General features: G+C 38.7%; 2 protein-coding genes across 2 annotated transcripts; both read right to left on the minus strand.

Annotated features, from left to right (window-relative positions):
- Window positions 1–6820: 6820 nt before the first annotated feature.
- LOC139123799 (uncharacterized) lies at window positions 6821–16460 on the minus strand. The gene is made up of 4 exons (XM_070689950.1): window positions 16056–16460; window positions 10305–10409; window positions 8820–9348; window positions 6821–7248 (listed from the first exon to the last, which is right to left on the minus strand). The coding sequence occupies exons 1-4, from the start codon at window positions 16458–16460 to the stop codon at window positions 6830–6832; spliced, it is 1458 nt and encodes a 485-aa protein (XP_070546051.1). The 3' UTR covers window positions 6821–6829.
- A 369-nt stretch (window positions 16461–16829) lies between these two features.
- Window positions 16830–17558, minus strand: LOC139123800 (piggyBac transposable element-derived protein 4-like). The gene has a single exon (XM_070689952.1). The coding sequence runs from the start codon at window positions 17556–17558 to the stop codon at window positions 16830–16832; it is 729 nt and encodes a 242-aa protein (XP_070546053.1).
- Window positions 17559–19481: the final 1923 nt, after the last annotated feature.

Below are 19481 nucleotides of genomic sequence, written 5' to 3' on the forward strand. Positions count from 1 at the left end.
GATTGACTAAAGCTCCTGCCACTTTCGACCACTGAGGTCCCTCTGACCCTTGACCCCCAGCGCAGTTTTCAAGAGAGATTTACACAAATTGTGCAAACAAACCGGGTTTCGGGGAGGAGCCCGCTGTCTGCTCCGTAATCGAATTGTGCGCTGCCTCACTGACAAGGGCTGACCTAAACAACCGATCAACGGGGGTGCTGATGTAATGAGGCCACGCTCACGTAAGTGAGACGTGTCGGCACGTGGCATTGAACAATTGAGCAGATCATGTACAACGCACGGACGAACTTTAATGTTAACGCGGCAAGTCCTATGTTCAGAGCAAATGGCGAACAATTTTGCATAACGTCACCGCTTGCCTAAATATCACAACTACTATTATCACACCGCCCACCTCATAGCACCAATCATTATCACACCTGAGTCGCGGTTGACCATCATTTCGTAAAGCCTGACATTTCGTTAATAATACCCATAAAAGTTGCCCGATAGCTATCTTTATCGTTCGCGGTAAATAAAGGCGAAACCAAACAGAGCTGAGCTTCTACACAGTGATGTCTCGTCTCCCGCCATCTATGTCTGTGTGTCTTTCTGACTGTCGCTTGGCGCACAGAAGTTGCCAGGTGTTTTGTTTCATCCATATAAGCATCAAGGTTTGGCTTCCTTTATCAATTATTTTTCCACCTTAATAAAGTGCTTGTTCTTGCTCAGTAGGAATCATCTCATTATGGTACATAAGATACTTCGATAATCGCCACGGACGGCGTCTTTGAGGTCTCGATAGCCCTTTTGCACTGACTGACGAAGAGACCGTACAGGATACATAGAGTTAAATTCTTTGACAAACAAATCGAAGTATAAGTACGATAAAAAGAGTCCGATATCTGCATTTTTGTCTAGCCACATGTAGATATATACATTTCATACGTAAGTACATGCATTCACACATTCACATATACATACATACATACATACATACATACATACATACATACATACATACATACATACATACATACAAACATACATACATACATACATACATACATACAGACAGACAGACACAGACAGACAGACAGACAGACAGACGGACGGACAGACGTGCATACATACATACATACATACATACATACATACATACATACATACATACATACATACATTCATACATACATACATACATGCATGCATGCATGCATGCATGCATACATACATACATACATACATACATACATACATGCATACATACATACATACATACATACATACATACATACATACATACATACATACATACATACATACATACGTACATACATATTACATACATACATACATACATACATACATTCTTCATACATACATACATGCATGCATGCATGCATGCATGCATACATACATACATACATACATACATACATACATACATACATGCATGCATGCATGCATGCATGCATGCATACATACATACATACATACATACATACATACATACATACATACATACATACATACATACATACATACAAAATTGAACGGCCTGACAGACGAATGAAACTCTGATTAAATGTACTCTTGCTGATAAGATCATCATCTTCAGAGAGAGAGAGAGAGAGAGAGAGAGAGAGAGAGAGAGAGAGAGAGAGAGAGAGAGAGAGAGAGAATTGTTTATCAATTTTCCGTGGTTGTTCAATCACTTCAAAATATCCTTTCACAAACGACAATTTGTTATTCTGCTGACGTACTCGGATGGTGCGTGTTCGTTTGTCAACAGCAGAACAGAAAAGTGACAAGATTACAGTGCCGGCTAGAGAAAAGTAAATGGCAGCACTGACAGTTCAGACAGACTGTAATGCTTCAGTTGAATTGTGTGCTTTTAGATAAAGCAGTCACAAATATTTCAAAACTCGACATCAGCTTCCCGGCATTTACCACACATTCGAGTTTACGCGAAGGTTTGCAACCATCGTAAATAACCCTGCCATGATCGGTAAGCAACTCGCCCCGTGTCTGTCTATTGGGACGTCTTCGAATAAAGTTGGAATCTTGGAGAGAGAGAGAGAGAGAGAGAGAGAGAGATGTAACGAACTAAGATTGCCATTTGTGTAGCTGGTGTGTAGGAGGCCTGATCAAACGAATTCGTGGTAAAAACAACATCGGCGCAACTTGGTGATTATTGCAGGAGATATTAACACTCAAAGTGTGATGCAAGACGGGGAATTGTCTCTCAGCACGTGCGTGCCAGGCATTCTCAACGCACAGTAATTACTGTGACGCCCTAGATCGAACTCGATTCAATTTTCGCCTTGAGACATCGTTGCCGGGCAACGATTCACGATGGTCGCCCATCACCTACCCTGTATGAAAATCAGACGTTATTAACAGCGAACACGTTGACGTTTTCCGCAGATATAAATGGACAACAATGAAATTAATAAGGAATGAGCAATTGAAATTGAAAGTGAAAATTAATTGGGTGCCTCAACATGCTTTTGGCGAGTAAACAAGAACTTGCACACCGGCATGCAAGATTAAAATAATGAAAAAATCATTAAAATTAATGGCTAATGGCCCTTTAAAATTGTACGGTTACTTGTGCTTACGCTTCAAAGGTACAGTTACCTTTACTAGCTTTTTTCTTTCCTTCAAGATTTCTGGACTTATTCAGTTAATATTGTGTATAGAATTGTAAATATTAATTCTAAAATATTAACCATGATACCTTTGTAGATATTCCATGCATTGACATACATACATACATACATACATACATACATACATACATACATACATACATACATACACAACTCATACACACACTGTGTAAACTCAACTTGTGTGTGTTCTCATTTTAACTCGATTTTTACCCTGCAATCATTCTAAGCCACGTCCCTGCATGTATTTTCATTGACACCATTGAAAATAATCTGATGGAATCCAATCGAGGCAGATGAGAGAGAGAAAGAGCAAGTATTTTCCAGTTTCTCGGTTTTCCTCTTTCCCTCAATCGTTTGGCTATTTTGAATATAGATTAGGCTTTCAACAAAATCGATTGTGGCTCCTCGGAATATAGAGTATCACTCCACAAATCGAACATCTTGCATTTGGTAAGAAAGAAAATCCCATTTCTTTAATTGTCCCTTGAGGAAATGAACAACAAACAAATTAGTAAAAGTCTTGAGGCTGAGTACGCGTTGAATGATTGACAGTGGAGGCGCATTAGGCAGAGTGAAGGCACAAGGGAGAGCGCCGCCTATGGCTGTAGAGGTACATACGAAGGTGTGATGGGACGAATGGATAACTGGACATGTAATTTCTTGACAGTGGGGAAGGACGGGAGTTGTAACGCTTATTTTGAGAAAAAAGGGCTGAATGACAATATTGTGAACGCGCAGCGACTGTGTATCCTTTTGGCGGTGAGAAGCACGGAAAATGAGGCAAAACGACAGAACTGATGAGAATCATGGAGGGGATTTCTGGGAACCTGGATGTCGTGATTTGTTTGAGGGTGTTCAGGATCGCAGGTCTTCATCCGCGTGAAAAACCAAAACAAACAAACGATAAAAAACAACAATAACGACAAAAACAACAGCAGCAGCAGCAACGAAGACGACAACGAAAAAGGTCACAAGAAATTTCCAATTTAGAAAACTAGCATCAGATGTCATACTTTCAAGCATTATTAGATTGCCTCGTAAAAACCCTGACACGATAAACTTATTAACTGGCAAAGATCTGTTCATAGGGTTGGTAGGAATTTTTGAGAGTCAAAAGGCACTTAGGGATCGGCCATTACATCGTGAGAGATGGTGTAATTGGATAAAAATCCGTCGTGTGAAAATTGAAAATAATATGTAACCTCTGCGCTTGGAAAATAACGGCATGGTTTGAAGCTGAAAGGGGCATGAAAAACTGAAAAACGCGATCAAAAATTTAAAAATCAAACGCAAAATTTAAAAAGTCAAATATTGGGGTGTAAAACCGCTCAGATTTTTTTCTGTCCAACTCTCCAAAGACGCAAAGGTCCACGTTCCCTGCTTTGTTTTACAGATTTTCCTATTAAAGGGCGGAGAACTAGTAATTGTCAGTTGGTATAAAGGGGTTTCATTGCCGATGGGAACCCCTATATACCAACTGATTGGACTGCCTACAAAACCCTCTAAGGGTTGTAGGAATGTCACGTGGGGTTTCAAAACTGGCCACTAAACAATGAGTTTTGAAATTTTACTCCAGGAAGCCCCCTACCCCCTTATTGATTGTCCCTTTGAAGGATTCGGTCAGTGGGTTCAGAAATCGCTGACCACATGCATGAGCGCCAAAGTCAATTTTTGTTGACTTCATAAAATATATCCATGTCAATTTTTTTGAGATTTTTGCTCAAATTTTGATTAAAAAGTGTAGCCAATGAAATCTAATATACAGTTGGTCAAAAATTATCAAAAAATTTCAGGGAATCCATAAAATTTAGTAAATTTGCACTAAAATTTTTGTTGGAAAAATTACAGCACTCAAAGGGTTAAATTCACCAGTACACGATCCCAGGCCTGAAAAAGGATGAAGGTTCATGGGAAGTGAAAGCGTCAACGACAAAAGAGACTCCAAAAATGGTGAGAGTCGGAGTTTTAAAAAAAATTCTGGCTTCATAGTCTAGAAGTCGACGCAACTATGTATAATAAGTCCTTGACACTTTTGCTTGTTCCGCATTCTCAAACCCTGAAACGTGTTTGCATTGGTGGAAGTGTTTGTTTAGTTCTGTGAGTACCATCACAACATAAAAGTGCACGAGAGGTCAAATGAGGAATTCTGACTTCGTCATGAAACTTCACAGTAGTTTGAACGGCAGTAACTGGATTTGTCGCCCTTGTACATTATTCATGGACGTATCTGAATTTTGTTTATCGGACGATGGCACGTCTACTATGTTGTTATACATTCATGATATATTCTATTTTTTACTCCCGCCAATTGCTGATTCAACTTCGCTAACCAAAGACGTTTATTCGGTCAACCCTCCCTCGAAACAACAGGATGAATATGCTTTGCCGACCTAACCAAACCGTTCGGAACGGACGACATGGTCGATCGAGCTATATCGGCTTTGAACTTTTCAACGGAGAAATACTCAGGGCTATCGTCTTTTAATGGGCAGAGTTCTAAATTTATTGTTTGTCCTTACGTTGTTAGTTCTCAGTCACTATACAATTCGTCTTCCGCATTCCGTTTTTGACTCTTCAGAGCCCCGTTGTGGCACCGTCATTCAGTTTTACGCTGTGTCTGTTTGTCGCACCAAAGCTGTCGTTTGCTGCGCTGTTCACACTGAGTTATTCAATCTCTCCTGTATTATGCTGTCACTTTCAAAGCACGACTGCACTCAGTGTGACAGACACCTTTGCATCGACCCTCTGCACTTTTCCTTTTCTCGCTACGTAAGGCTTCCTAAAAAAATCGATTTCCCACCGCATGTCTCTGCTCGACCCAATGTCACGTGACATGGAATTTCGGCATAGAGTTCAGACACTTTATCTGCAAAAGACCAATAAAAGTTTTTATAGCTTTGCTCAACAATTTTATATACCCTTCGAGTCCGCTTGTGTAAACTCATCATATATTTCAGATTTGAAGTATCTGGGTCGATCGTTCACTCTTAAACTCGTACCGTCAAAGTTTATTCCGGCTGAAAATGGTAGCATGTAAATTCTGGCTTCCGACGTACTGACAGATATCTTCCCCTGACACGAGACAGATGCCAGAGGACTGAGTGTCGCTATATACCCCACACTCTGAAATTCTTACACGATCATTTGCTATAAGCTTCAAACGTAGTGAGTTTTCAACTTTGCTGTGAATACGGCCTATGAGGCCAGCGCCACCAATTGTTAGAATGTTCAAAGGCCATTGAAATACCTCAGAAAGAGGTTATATTTCTTAATATGAACTGGAATGAGTGACCTTTTTTCCTTCTGTGTGTGAAATAAAGTTTCTTGTTCTGCTCCAAAGATTATGTCGACCGTTTCCTGCTGTCGACTTGGTGTCCCCTGTCTGGGAGTAATAGCTAATATTGTGCTGTATGTCGGCAACGCGAACACTGGCAATCTGCACTTCACCATACTTTCGGGAGTATAATTAGAATAGTATTTTCTTTTTCGAATAAAAATAATTTTAAGAAATTATCAATACTTGGACTTACTGTATTTTCAGAGTAAATCTTTACTTATTTCAAACCTTTATATGAACTAATTAAAGATCCCCCCCGGGCAATGCGGATAGGTTGTGGCCTTCATGTGATAGTGATCACAATGATTTACTGCGCAGTCGTAAACAAGATTGCAGTTTGTCGAGATTGTCTGCCGAACGTTTGGGCAAACACTTTGATAGCATGTAAACAAAAATTTAAAGTTAATACGGTCATTGCATCATTAACCGCCCAAAGTCTCCCCTATTGACACGAAAATCGTATTTCTCTGATATTGAGGTTACTTAACTTTCCTTTAAGACATTTTCACATGCTGACCTTGGATATATTTTCTGGAAATCATAAATCCTGACTTTCTCTCACAAATATTCCCGCTAAAATTATGTTAGCAATTTGACTACGTTTACATGAGAAGTTAAGATAGTGGCAGAAAATCATTCACACAAACGCTTTCATTTAGTGTAAAGATGGACAAAGATTTGTCGCTTGAGGGCGGTCTCGCAGATCGCCACTTCTGCGCTCCCTCAATCGAGCGACGAATCTTTTTGCTGTGGCATCTTGACGATAAATCAAACACCCCTTTTGTGGGGGCAAAATTTTAATTCCAATAAATCGCCACCTGTTTATTCTCAATAGCTATTTCATAAAGTCATCACGAAAAACAGCGTTTTTGGAATTCGTTCGATCTACTGACTTTTGGACCATTGGTTGGGGGTTCGATTGGTAATTTCTTAGGTCATTGCCATAGTAATCATAGTCAGGCATTTTTTCTTCGTCATAAACAAGGATGACGTCATACGGATCCCTGTTTGCAGATCTTTGCAAATTCTTCTCTCGATCTGACAAAGGATTGTACGCAGAGTAGTCGTCCGCCTCATCCATTGACTTGTCGTTGGCGGCGCTCTCTGGGCTGAACAGCCCGTCGTCCTGTCCTCCACGATTTCGATATTTGGCCTCGGCTTCGTCGGCTGCTGCTTTTGCAGCGGCTTGCAGCTCGGCAGGGTCATGGGCCACGTTGTCGATGAAATCTACGTCATTCTCGATACCGCTAGGACCTATCATGTTAATACAAATGACAATGTAAATGTCAATGTCAATGTCAATGAACCGATATTATATGAGGCATATGCCAGCTCACAGAAACTCCTTAGAACACGCACCATATAAAGACTCAGTAACTGTTTAACTTTTGACTTTATATATATATATATATATATATATATATATATATATATATATATATATATATATATATATATATATATATATATATATATATATATATATATATATATATATATATATATATATATATATATATATATATATATATACGCACCCATTATTCAGCCTGTTCAAGCTTTATTAGCTGTAACTTTGATCTATATTTCCAATATTTTCGTTCTGTTTGTGGACGCAGTCGCTTGTTCTAGTCCCCAAATAATGTCGAAATGTCCGGATTTGACTGGTTAACATAATCTATGTGTATGTTACGTCCATTGTTATTGGAAACCAAATTTAAGTTCCAACTGGATTCAATTTTCGACACCATCATTGCCTATTGTACTCATTATGACAAGGCTAAGTCTAAATATGTATGTCGACACACTTCAGTGATGATTAAAACAAAATTTCATGTTTAATAGAACGAATCAGTGAAAATATTATCACAATCCCCCACATGACCCCTATGTCCATTCACCACATTATTGCTGAATTTTGAAGATTTCCCGCTCTCTGGGCTTCAATTCAGTCGTCAACGGTGACAATGCACTTCTCACAGACCGTGCACTGGGTTGACAAGCAAAACGTGTTTTGGTGTACTTTGGTGGTTACATAACAAAAGTGAAAGGGAGGTCAACTAAAACACTCCAAAAATATCAAAAATTAATTAATTAATAATTAGATCTCCCACTAACACAGATAACTCCCTCTTACGTTGGCAGGAAATTTCTCGTCTACTGTTTTACAATATTTTATATTCTTGGTAATTTTATACAACACAACCTAGTTGTTGTACCTACAGAAGAATGATAAACTAGTATTTGAAGTTTGCTAGCGATATACGGACGTGCTTTCATCGACTATAATGATTTTCCTATGATGGTTTTTACAACAAGCCACTACACACACACACAATTGAAAAATGCTGATAAGGTAGAACGTGCCTCAGGGACAGATATTCAGACTCTGAAACTTTAACAACACATTTTTGATCTACCACTTGTAGGGGCTCATTGTGAAGTTCAAGGAGTAAAAGTTTTCATCGGCTTATTTTAGTGAAAATCGAAATATTTTTTTTATCCCCATATAGTTAACATAACACAAATATGACGGCCATTTTGTATTGCAAATGTCGGGAAATATTAGGTAATTGGTTTCTCTATTACCGAGTTTTGCACAGTGACTCGACCCCTGATTTTTATTCTTCATGTCAAAAGGGAATGGTTTAAAATTTCTATGAGAAAAGTTTGGGCGAAACATTAAGTTTTTCAATTTTGAGGCGCGACTTATCTGTAAGTTTTTGACACAGCAAGGGACAACATACTGAGCAAAAGGTTCTACGTCATCATTTGACAAATCTAAAATCTGGAGATTTTTTCAGCGAATACGTGTAAGATCTTACCGTTCTTTTGCTTGGTTTCCCATGGCAACATCTGATGATACACGTCATCGATCTCCATGACACCGTCCACGTTCTCGTAGTGCACGTCTTCTCGCACGATGTCGTCACTGTGAATCGGTGGCGCCTTGGCATACCGATATTCATCGTAGTCATTAGCAACGCCGTAGACTGTCCCATCCCGACCAATCACGGCACCGGGCATGTCGTAATCGTCGTCGTCATGGACGACAAACACGTGACCGAAGTCTTTCATCTTCAAGCGATCGTGAGTGTTGTCTTCTGAAATAGTTGTCTTTTGTAAATTTTTGGTTGGCGCCTTTTCTTCATCGCCACCGACTTGAATTTCTTTGTGCACGGTGTGAAAGTTCGGCTCACTGTACTGCGGATATTGCGCGTCATAAATTCCATTTCTTCCGTGTTCGCCGGGAATATCGTAAAAATTCTCACCTTGTGGACCAGTGTCGGCGTAGTCGTATTCATTTGTGTCGTAGTTCGCTATTTCCGCCTGACGGATATGTCGACTTCGCCCCTGCGGAGATTCGAAACGGTCGCCATAAGACACTTAGAGAGGCAGTAGCTACGACATTAGATTATTTTTGTTTTGTATGTCAAGTGCAAGATATTGCTAGTCCACAAGGCATGTTGAAACACAAACTGTCTTGTCAACAAAGCGTCTATACCTTGACAACGCACTGTTATTGTTTACATTTGAATTCCAGTCCGGACCAGAATTCACTTGTCAACAATAACAACACAGTCTACATATGAGGACAAGCTGAATACTGTGTATCTCAGCATGCCTAGGGGAATAGAACAGGACATTATGGTTGACGTTAAATCAGAATTACTGAAAAAATATCAAACTTTACAGCGGCTCTCCCTTTATTTTCTCTGTCTGCAACGGAACCTCATATTTTAAAGACCAATATTTCACACTCAGGTGACTTGATCCATGGCAACACGATACTGTTTGTCCAGGAGGAACATTGGCAGAATGTGTTCTTTGAATACTATTATAAAACAATTATTACTATTATTGTGCTGCCCCCTGGCGGCAATTGTCGAGTGACCAAATTTCAGACGGTGAAATCTGTTGTTTTGGAATATGTCGTACTATTTTCTATTTTGGCTTTATCATGTCTACGAAAGGCTTATCCCTTGACTAAGGACTTACGTCTGTAAGCTATACATTATCCATAGACAAGCGGTTTTTGCTAATGTGTTTTTACAAGTAAGATATAGATTGAAATTCGGAGGAAATCCACATGGCAGTTCCCTTTTCACATACCATAAAGTGTCCACGTGCTTTCATGCCTGTAGTAGGTCATTTTGGTCGTCAAGAATCGTTCATTATTTTTGAGGATTAATGTATTTCTTAGCTGAAAAGCACGATTACTGTATTTCAATTTTCAAAACGAGCCGATAAATGATTAATATTAAAACTTTTCGGCGTGTACTGAGATACTGCTAAGTGTTCACACGTACCATTGGCTTGTCCTCGCAGATGCCGACGGGAAGACGCTTCGACTGTTGCCAATAGCAACGTTCATTCAGTAGACAGTCTTCATCTGCTAAACAAGGCGCACTTCTCTGATGATGGTGAAATTTTGTGAAACAGGTAAATTTGACGATTTGATGAGAATATGACGGGCTTACAACAATATGACCATTTATTTGTGTTATACCAAAATGTCGGCTACAACAGCCGCTGATCTCAGTATTACGCATGCTCAGCTCAGACTCTCGTGTTCACTGTTAAGTCGCTGACGCTAGTAGTGGATTTTGCCAACCAAAGAGAAAACGAAGGACCTTCGACTGGCAACTTTTGAGACAAAAACGCATCCACGTCTTTAACTTGTAATATTTTGAAATTCTTGCCTTTCTAGTTTTTAGGTCAACTTCTACATAGTGCTGGCAGATGCCTATTCTATATATTTAAAGGCCATTAGTTGTAACTTTTGGAGGTTTTTAAAACGCACTGTTACTGTTTACATTTGAGTTCCAGACTGGAACGGAATTTTCTCGTCAACAATAGCAATGCAGTCTACACATATACAGGCTGAGTTGACAACCTGAATACTGTGTATCTCAACATGCTTTGGGGAGTAGAACAAGAAACTGTTGTAGACTTAAAAATCAGAAGAAAAGAAAAAATCATCAAAAGTTACAACTCCTGACTCTTTAAAGCACGTTGACTTCAAATGAAATATATACGGTGAACATCACGCCAGAGAGAGAGAGAGAGAGAGAGAGAGAGAGAGAGAGAGAGAGAGAGAGAGAGAGAGAGAGAGAGAGAGAGAGAGAGAGAGAGAGAGAGAGACTCGCTATTCCTACCTTTGTGCGTTGAATTGGAGCAGCTGCACACTGCGTTGGCAAGGAGATCGCGACAGCTATTACCATGACGACGATAGAATCCATCTCTGCATTTCAGAAAATGTTAGCGAGTGAATACAATTAAGCCCTGGCATCATAACCCAGGTGCAATGCATCGATTTGTGTTTAGTTTACTATCTTATACGCGAAGTGCAACATATTAAACGCTACGTTCATTTACACAAAATGTATGTATGAGTACTTTGTAAGGTAGTATGCGTCTCAAAATTTTACCAGAGAAACAAATAACCCAATATTTACCAACACTTGAAATTCAAAATGTCAAAATAAAGTTTCCGTTTTCACAAAAATAGGCCGATGAAAAGTTTATTTACTTCATAAACTTGAAAGTGAGCCCTCCCCCTCCCCCACCCAAACTAGTGCAAGATCAAAGGTATTGTTAAAAATTGAGAGACCAAATGTCTGTCTGCAAGGAGCATTCTACCTTAAGACGCACGATTACCCGGTAAACGATTACGGGCTTTCACTGCTAAGATAAATAAGCACGTACAGAGGTATTGAATCAATATGGTGCCGCAGAGCGCTTACTGTTCGAAAAGGCGCATGTGTTTTGTGATCAAGGACCAAATCAGATCTTCGAACAAACATATGGGTGCAGATATGTTGAAGCGTGCTTTAACTTGAGATACCAGAACACGTGTTTGTCATCATGGCGAATTCTTTGATATTTGACAAAAGTCACTGCTGACGAATCAACTTACCCGTTGCAACCTTCAATATGCTCGACTGACAAAATGACCGCAGAACACAGAGATGTGACCTTGTCATGGCGACAGAACGCCAACTCGCCGAAGTAAAAGAATGGAAGTATTCCAAAATGGAATAGAAATTGTACGAATGAAAAGGTGGTTGAGCGGACGCGCCTTGCTTGATAACAAATGGTATCGAACCGAACAGAACGCGCGTACACGCGGTTTTGCCAGGCGAACATGCTGGAAAAAATACTGGAAATACTGGAAGTATAAGTGCCCCATAGTATATGTAGAATGCCAGGGGTCTATGGAACACTCAACTAATATTCACCACGGCACAAACAGGGGCTCTTGGTATGCAGACACTGTCTTTTCATCCCAGACAACCTATATATATTCCAAGAGGGCAATAACTAAATTTTCAGAATTTCCCCTAAAATATGTAAATTAGCTCAAAATATGCAAATTAGCTCTATTTGCATAAATTTGCAAATAAGGACAAAGTTGTAATTGAAAGGCTTTCAAACAAATTGGGAGCAGTTTTTTCATGTTTATTTATAACAACCATTTATTATTCACCCATGCATTGATGAACCTTTCACACTTTTCACCAAAAATATGTAGATTAGATGGGAATATGCAAATTAGCATTCTTTTTGTATAAATTAGTTTCATAGGAAGCGTTTCAAACAGAAATGATGCACAATTGCCGTTTTTCTCTATCACAACCATTTGTTATCTGACGCATGTATTGAACTTTTGACTCTTTCCAAACTATGTGATTAGTCAAGAATATGCAAATTAGCAATATTTGCATAAATTTGCATCATAAATAGGGAGCTTCTAATTAGAAAGCACCTTGGGGACAGGCATTTGGCCTCTCAAACTTTTACAATTCTCTTCTGATATACCACATGTGGGGGTTCATTTTAAAGCTCTTGGTGAAAGAAAACTTTTCACTGGCTTGGTTTTTCAAAATTCAAAATTTTTATTTTTCTCCATAGAGTAAACACAGAGATGGCGGCCATTTTGAATTTCTGATATCTGTAAATCTTGGGTAATTTGTTTCTCTTGTACCAAAATTTGCACAGTGACCCCTATTTTTATTCTTGATTTTGAAAGGGAATGATTGAAAGATTCCTTGTGCCAGGAAAGTTAGAGCAAAAGTTTAAGTCTTTCACTTTCGAGGTGCATGCTACCTTTATGGAGACATCATGGTTCAGTGGTTAACGTACTGGACTCACGATTGGAAGATGGTGAATTCGAGACCGGCTAGGGTAATGGACTCACATTTTGAGGATGGTGAGTTCATGACTGGCTAGCATACTGTGCTCATGATTGGAGGATGGTGAGTTCAAGACTTGAGCATCGCCATGATGGTGTGTCCTGGAGCTTTACTTCACTTCTCATTGCTTCTCCCCTATAATATCCCTATGTATATCATGGGCCATTAGAAATATTGCAGTGCCAGTAATTTCTGTAGCTGTTCTGTATCCCACAAGCCTTCAACAAATTTGATGATCCAAAGTGTAGGTAATGATCATCCAATAAAGTAACCACACATTCCCAAATTATTGAACATATGAAATTCAGACTTTTCAACATCCATACCGGGTCTTGAGCTCACACTTATGACAAATCTATTCTGAAAACTGAACAGTACATTTACTATTTCACGTCTGTTTTTATTTGACAATATATTCTGGTATATGCATAATACAATGTCATTGATAAATATAATAAATATTCATTACAAAATTTTTGTTGACTTGGTCATTTATATTATTTCAATAAATATCAGGAAAGTTGTAAAATTGTAAATATCTAAATCATAATAAAGTAAAATAATAAGCAATGATCCAATGAAAAGTGATAACTGAACAATTTCTTTGATTTGTTCTCTTGAAATATTTGATATATAAAATCAATGCTACTTGACAATTGAAAATCAAAAAGATTCTGAACTTTGTGTGCATTGCAGCTGTTATGAGAAATTGGCTTCAAGCAAAAATACAGTAATCATATATAGCAAGGCTAACCATGACTCTCCACAAGGAAAGATTTTTTTCTGCATTTCACATGTAATGATGCAGGGCTATCTCAAATCCTTGTTAGAAGGACACAATGGCCAATTCTTGTATATTTTCTATAGATCAAGAGCACATACATCAAATTCTGTGTCATCACATCTTTCAAACACTGTCAATTATATGGCCAGGTAAATCAAAGTACACAAGTATACCGTACTAATGCAATTCATCCAACAAACAGAAGCAAGTTGTCCTCTCAATAGTTTCTAACAACACCAATGGCAAAAAGTTTACTTATTCTTTCATATTAAATAACCAATATACACTGCCTGACAATGCTGATTGCCTTATTTCATTTCTTTCTCTCCATACTTTTTGCCAAGTTTGAAAGAAGTAGGAAAAAAGCCTGTTAAAATATGATTTTAGCCAGGAAAAAATTGAGACAAAATGGCTTCCGGCGACATATATTAGATTGTATCATGAAAAATGCTCTGTGTATAGGCAAATCATGGCATGTAAATTGTACATGTACTTGTGTTGGTTTGAAAGAGATTGGTCCAGGCATCCCTGAGTAATGGCATTGGACATGAAAAAATTGGTACAAATAATGGATGCCTGGTAGTCATATAGTGGATTGTATCGTGAATACAATATCATACCGTATATTGATGGTGCAAATACAGAGATCTGATTGTTCGGATTAAATTTGAAAAACATCCATTGAATGGATGAAAAAATAAATAATAAATAGATATACTATAAATACTTTGATGAATAAGTGAAGTGACATATTTGCTGATGAAGCTGTATTGTTTTCTCCATTCTTAGAAATTGTACTTACAATTACAGTGAAATGGTTTTACACAGGGACCACTAGAAAAATGAGTCATAGGTCTAGGACAAGCTGGGAAAAAAATCTGGTCATGACTTATTCTGTAAATCAGTCTGTCTAAATGTTAACTGAAAAATATGAAACTGCTATTGCCCAATAGGAAGCCTCGCTATAAATAAAAAATGCATTTTCTAAATGGCTGTTTGTACATTTTTGAGTGTGTGATTGTCAAACAACAAATACAAATTGTCACCAGTTTCATCCTGAAGGAGTGGTAACTATGAAACTGTAAATGTACAAACGCCCTACAGATGGATTTTGCAACAATTTAACATGAATCAGACAATGTTCCACCGAAAGAACATGGCAAGTGAAGAAACATGACTGGAAACCACAGGCAAATTTAGGGCAATACAGAATATCAATGTAGATACTAGATGATGTCATCACAAGCATGTAATATTCTGATAAAAATGCTTGAAGGTATAGTGTGGAGGCACACATTGCCAGAACTAATACCATGAAAATTCAAGATGCAGCAATGTGTGTGGAATATTGGAATGTAAAAAGTAAAATTCATATGTTCACTTTTCTAGAAGAGCAGATGCTTTTGAAAGAAAAGAAAAACAGGAACTGGGTCACAAAATGGAGATTGCTACAACAAACAAGTATAGCATAAATTTACATTATTTCACTGCAATGAGTGTATGACAGAAAATACTGGCATATCCATTAATGACTGATAACTGCAAATCAGTCAGAAATAACCAACATAACTGTGATGAGAATTGGTGATCAATGAACGTGGTGTTTGTCAATGCTGATCAAAAAGTGACATATGTGCAAGGTCAATAAACTCACAAATTTCCATGACTTTTGAAGTCATTCAAATTTTTTCTGCTCAACAAACATCAAACATAGGGATAATACTGATGTGTGTTAAATTTATTTCAGGATGAATAATTAGACAAGGAAATTTCTGAAAGATGATAATTTCATTTTGTTTTGAATTATGGTTTTTCAGCTGTTGCATATAAATTTCAGACCAGGCTCACTAGATCAATTTTCACGAAGATCCTTGGACCTAAATTGATTTTTCAAGATCTTTCAAAGATTGTATGAACCCTGTACATGTGATGACACATATTATGGCATGTCAATGATCTATGATGGTCAATTATCCATGACAATTATGACGTGGAATGCAGTCTCTGTGCAGTCCATTATTACAATTAGTGCAAACAGTCCTTGATCGATGCCGGACGCCAGTAGGACGATTGGAGCATACGCAGCAATCTCGCTCTCTGTGACCTGACAGTCTTCTCAGTTGACCCATGTTGTTGTTGTTGTTATTGTCATTGTTATGTTCTTCATCATCACCATTACGAGTAGCAATGTGCTCTACTACTAACGCTTCAATCACCTCCTTGTAGAACTCTTCACGGGTAAATATGTGCTGATCAGTTGTGTTTTGCTTGTAGATAATGTACGCATTCAGCATCATTCTGTGAAGAATGTTAAATACCATCTTCTTCCAGTATTTCATGGATTTGCGTTCATCATTGTAAGCAAAGAGCATCATATCACTGATGTCTACACCACACATGTACTTGTTGTATGTTGTAACGATGACAGGTTTAGGAGGGTTGTTATGATCTGGGTCATTCTGAGCTGGCTCATGAGTTGACAACATCAGTACTGGTTTGGGTTTGATAGCTTTTCACGGTAGGCAGCACATAAGACCTCACCCTGTCTGGCATACACTGTTTCACCAACCTGGGGACGGGCATTTCTTATCATGGCAGGAATGAATCTTCTATTATGGCGAAGCGTTCCAGTCAGGTAGGTTTCCATGTCGAGCAGGTCTCGTGCGAGTGGAACACTAGTATAGAAGTTGTCGACCACTACATGATGAGATTTCCTCAATAACCGAGCTTCTCTGAGTAAATCAATGACAACATCATAGCCTAATCCATTTTCTCCACCTCGGTCTCGCCTGGCACCACCATATGCACGGAGTTGTAAATATACCCAGTTGACGCCTCACATACTACCCATAATTTCATGCCAAACTGTGATGATGTTTGTTTGGCATAAACTGGATAAGGTCACATCGATTTCTACTACCAACCATGCTTTCATCAATACTCAACATTTCCCTTGGTTTGTAGTGTTGTTTGAACTTTCTGTTACAGTGGTCAATCAAGTTCTGGAATTTATTTCGTGGATCATGTCCAACTTCACCTCTGTCAGGAATTGCACGATTGTCAACAATGTGGAAAAACTTCAGCAAAAGTTGGAATCTGTTTCTTGAAAAAATCTTTCGGAACCAAGGTGTTGATTGAGAGCGGTACTTTACCTCCCAGTAGTCGGCAATTCGATTTTTCTGAATCAGACCCATGTCCAAAATTATTGCAACAAACGCTTTGATTTCACTGACCGTCGTCGTACCACCAGCACGTATCCATCGCCAGACTCTGGATGCGTGGCCCAAGGCTCTGTGATTGCGCTCGATAAAACTGGCGGCATAACGATTGGTTTCGATTACAAATGATCTGACAAGTTCAATTGTAAAGAATAGCTCAAAGTAGGCAAGAGGGCTGGCATCTCTCGATGGTGGACGGACGGGGCCCGTAGCTTCTTGGAAAATTACATGGTCACGAGCTGGCTCAGGCGGAAACACACGAAACCATGGATTGGGAGGCCTTCGATCAAATTCCTCACCTTCTGAATCAGTATCGCTGGGTGCCTGTAAATCTAAGGCGTCACTGACATCGCTTTCCGAAGACATTTCTTATCGATGAAAAAAGAAAAACTGCACCGGCGAAGCAGACTACAAAATGTCAGCAAACCGTCCGCCATGTTCTCTGAGTGACGTCGTATCAACCCGTGACCCCTATGACCTCTCAGGTAAATACATATCTGCGCACGTTCCAAGCCCCAACAAATCACAAAAACGTAAATTTAGATGAACTTTGCGTTTATGAAGGGAATTTCGCCGTTTTAGACGAGGAAATCCGACATTTTCACAAAACTGTACTTCATTACAAGGACGTTGCAAAGGTCGGCCGATCGATCGGCCCGTGGCAATTTGCATAACAACAGGTGGGCCGATCGATCGGCCCGGGGGCACTCAAAGTGTTAATAAAGTAGTTTCTTTATTTAATGCAACATTAACATATGATCTATTTAAACCCTACATCGTACACTGTAAAAATATCGGACGCCAGACGCGTCTTTACGCGTTCAAAATGTAGATGTCGGTGTTCAAATTTGAACGGCTAGTGTTCTTATTGTTAACACTAGTGTTCATATTATTAACAATGATGTTCTAAACCTGAACACGTAGTGTTAACAACTATCTCCTTCAAGTGTTCAAAAACTCAGCATCACAGAAATTTTACAATACTGTGAAACAATTAACAATCTTTTGTGTTTTTTACTTTACAATGGCTATATTAACTTTACTACTGCCTCGCTGTCCGGCATACGTATACGGATTTCGGTGTAACGAATTTCACAATAAGTGGAAAATATTTCCGGTCTACAATTGCTGAAAGCATGTTTTTTCTAAAAAAGGAAGTATAAAAATAATTTTACACGTTTATTACGGGTTGAAATTTTGAAATTTTGAAAAGAAAATCAAAAAACCACCATGAACGTTTTAATTTTAACATCGGCGTGCAAGAGGCGTTCTACTTCTTAACACTTGGTGTTCAAGTTTGGTGCCTTTTCTTATCCCATGATGCATCAAAACGGAAGTTGCGACATTTTTCTTGTAAGCGCACGCTGAAGTCGTGATCGTGCGAAAGCAAGACCAGAAAGGGTAAGTTTTCTCTCCAAAATATTAAAAGTATTGGATTTTGAAGCATCTGTATTATTATTATCCTTGAAATTATTGTATTGTACTTTGAAAAAGCTTAACTACGTGAAGAAACCTTTATTTCTTTCAGTGGCTGGTGGACCATACACTAGCTGTGAATACGCAGCAGTGTTTTGGGCCATGGGGTATCGATCGCACTCGGGTCAAGGGTCATCACTGTAGCGATTACCCTTGACCCGAGCGCGATCGATATGCCATATTACCGCTGCGTAATCACAGCTAACACATGTCTTTTAGTAACCACAATCGCATGTAAATTTAAAACTTTAGTTAAACATCGAAGAATATTGTTTTAGCATTTGATAGTTGGCTTTGCTTTTACTTTTCATCAGTTGATGACACGAAGAAGCCAATATTTTGTAACATTGACGAAAAGAGGCACTGTATACAAAAGTCACCCCTTTTCCTTAACCTAATAAGGCCAAATTGTCTTTCATTTGAAGTCTCATGTCGCCATATTATCTATTGTTGCATTATTTTCAGGATGTGAAAAGTTGGATGAACGTGAAATCGAAGCTATCGGTACAGAAATTGAAGAATATGAGTGTACAGATAGCTGTCTGGAAACAAGCTTGAGAACCTCAGTTCATCTCTGATGTAGATTTGAACTTTCGAGGGTTAGTAACTGAATTGATAAGTTTCTGTATTTTGTTCTGAATTTATCTGAGCTATGTCCAGAACGCTATGATTAACTAAATGTTACTGGAGAATAAGCTTTCAAATACTTGTAGTCGCCCTTATCAGATGCAATGGTGGAATGAAGAATTAAAGCAGAAAGCCACAGAAAATTCACAGTGAAAAATGTACACTCTAAATTTCGGAATTTTCTGA

Source organism: Ptychodera flava (genome assembly GCF_041260155.1).
Source record: "Ptychodera flava strain L36383 chromosome 23 unlocalized genomic scaffold, AS_Pfla_20210202 Scaffold_23__1_contigs__length_28996876_pilon, whole genome shotgun sequence".
In the NCBI taxonomy this organism is placed as follows: domain Eukaryota; kingdom Metazoa; phylum Hemichordata; class Enteropneusta; family Ptychoderidae; genus Ptychodera; species Ptychodera flava.

Coding starts and splice junctions, on each gene's coding strand:
- LOC139123799 (XM_070689950.1), bottom strand. CDS start 16,460: ATGTTGTCAACTCATGAGCCAGCTCAGAATGACCCAGATCATAACAAC. Junction 10,410..16,055: donor ACAGAGAGCGAGATTGCTGC/GTATGCTCCAAT, acceptor CACCATCATCAG/AGAAGTGCGCCTTGTTTAGC. Junction 7,249..8,819: donor GGAAACCAAGCAAAAGAACG/GTAAGATCTTAC, acceptor TTAACATGATAG/GTCCTAGCGGTATCGAGAAT.
- LOC139123800 (XM_070689952.1), bottom strand. CDS start 17,558: ATGTCTTCGGAAAGCGATGTCAGTGACGCCTTAGATTTACAGGCACCC.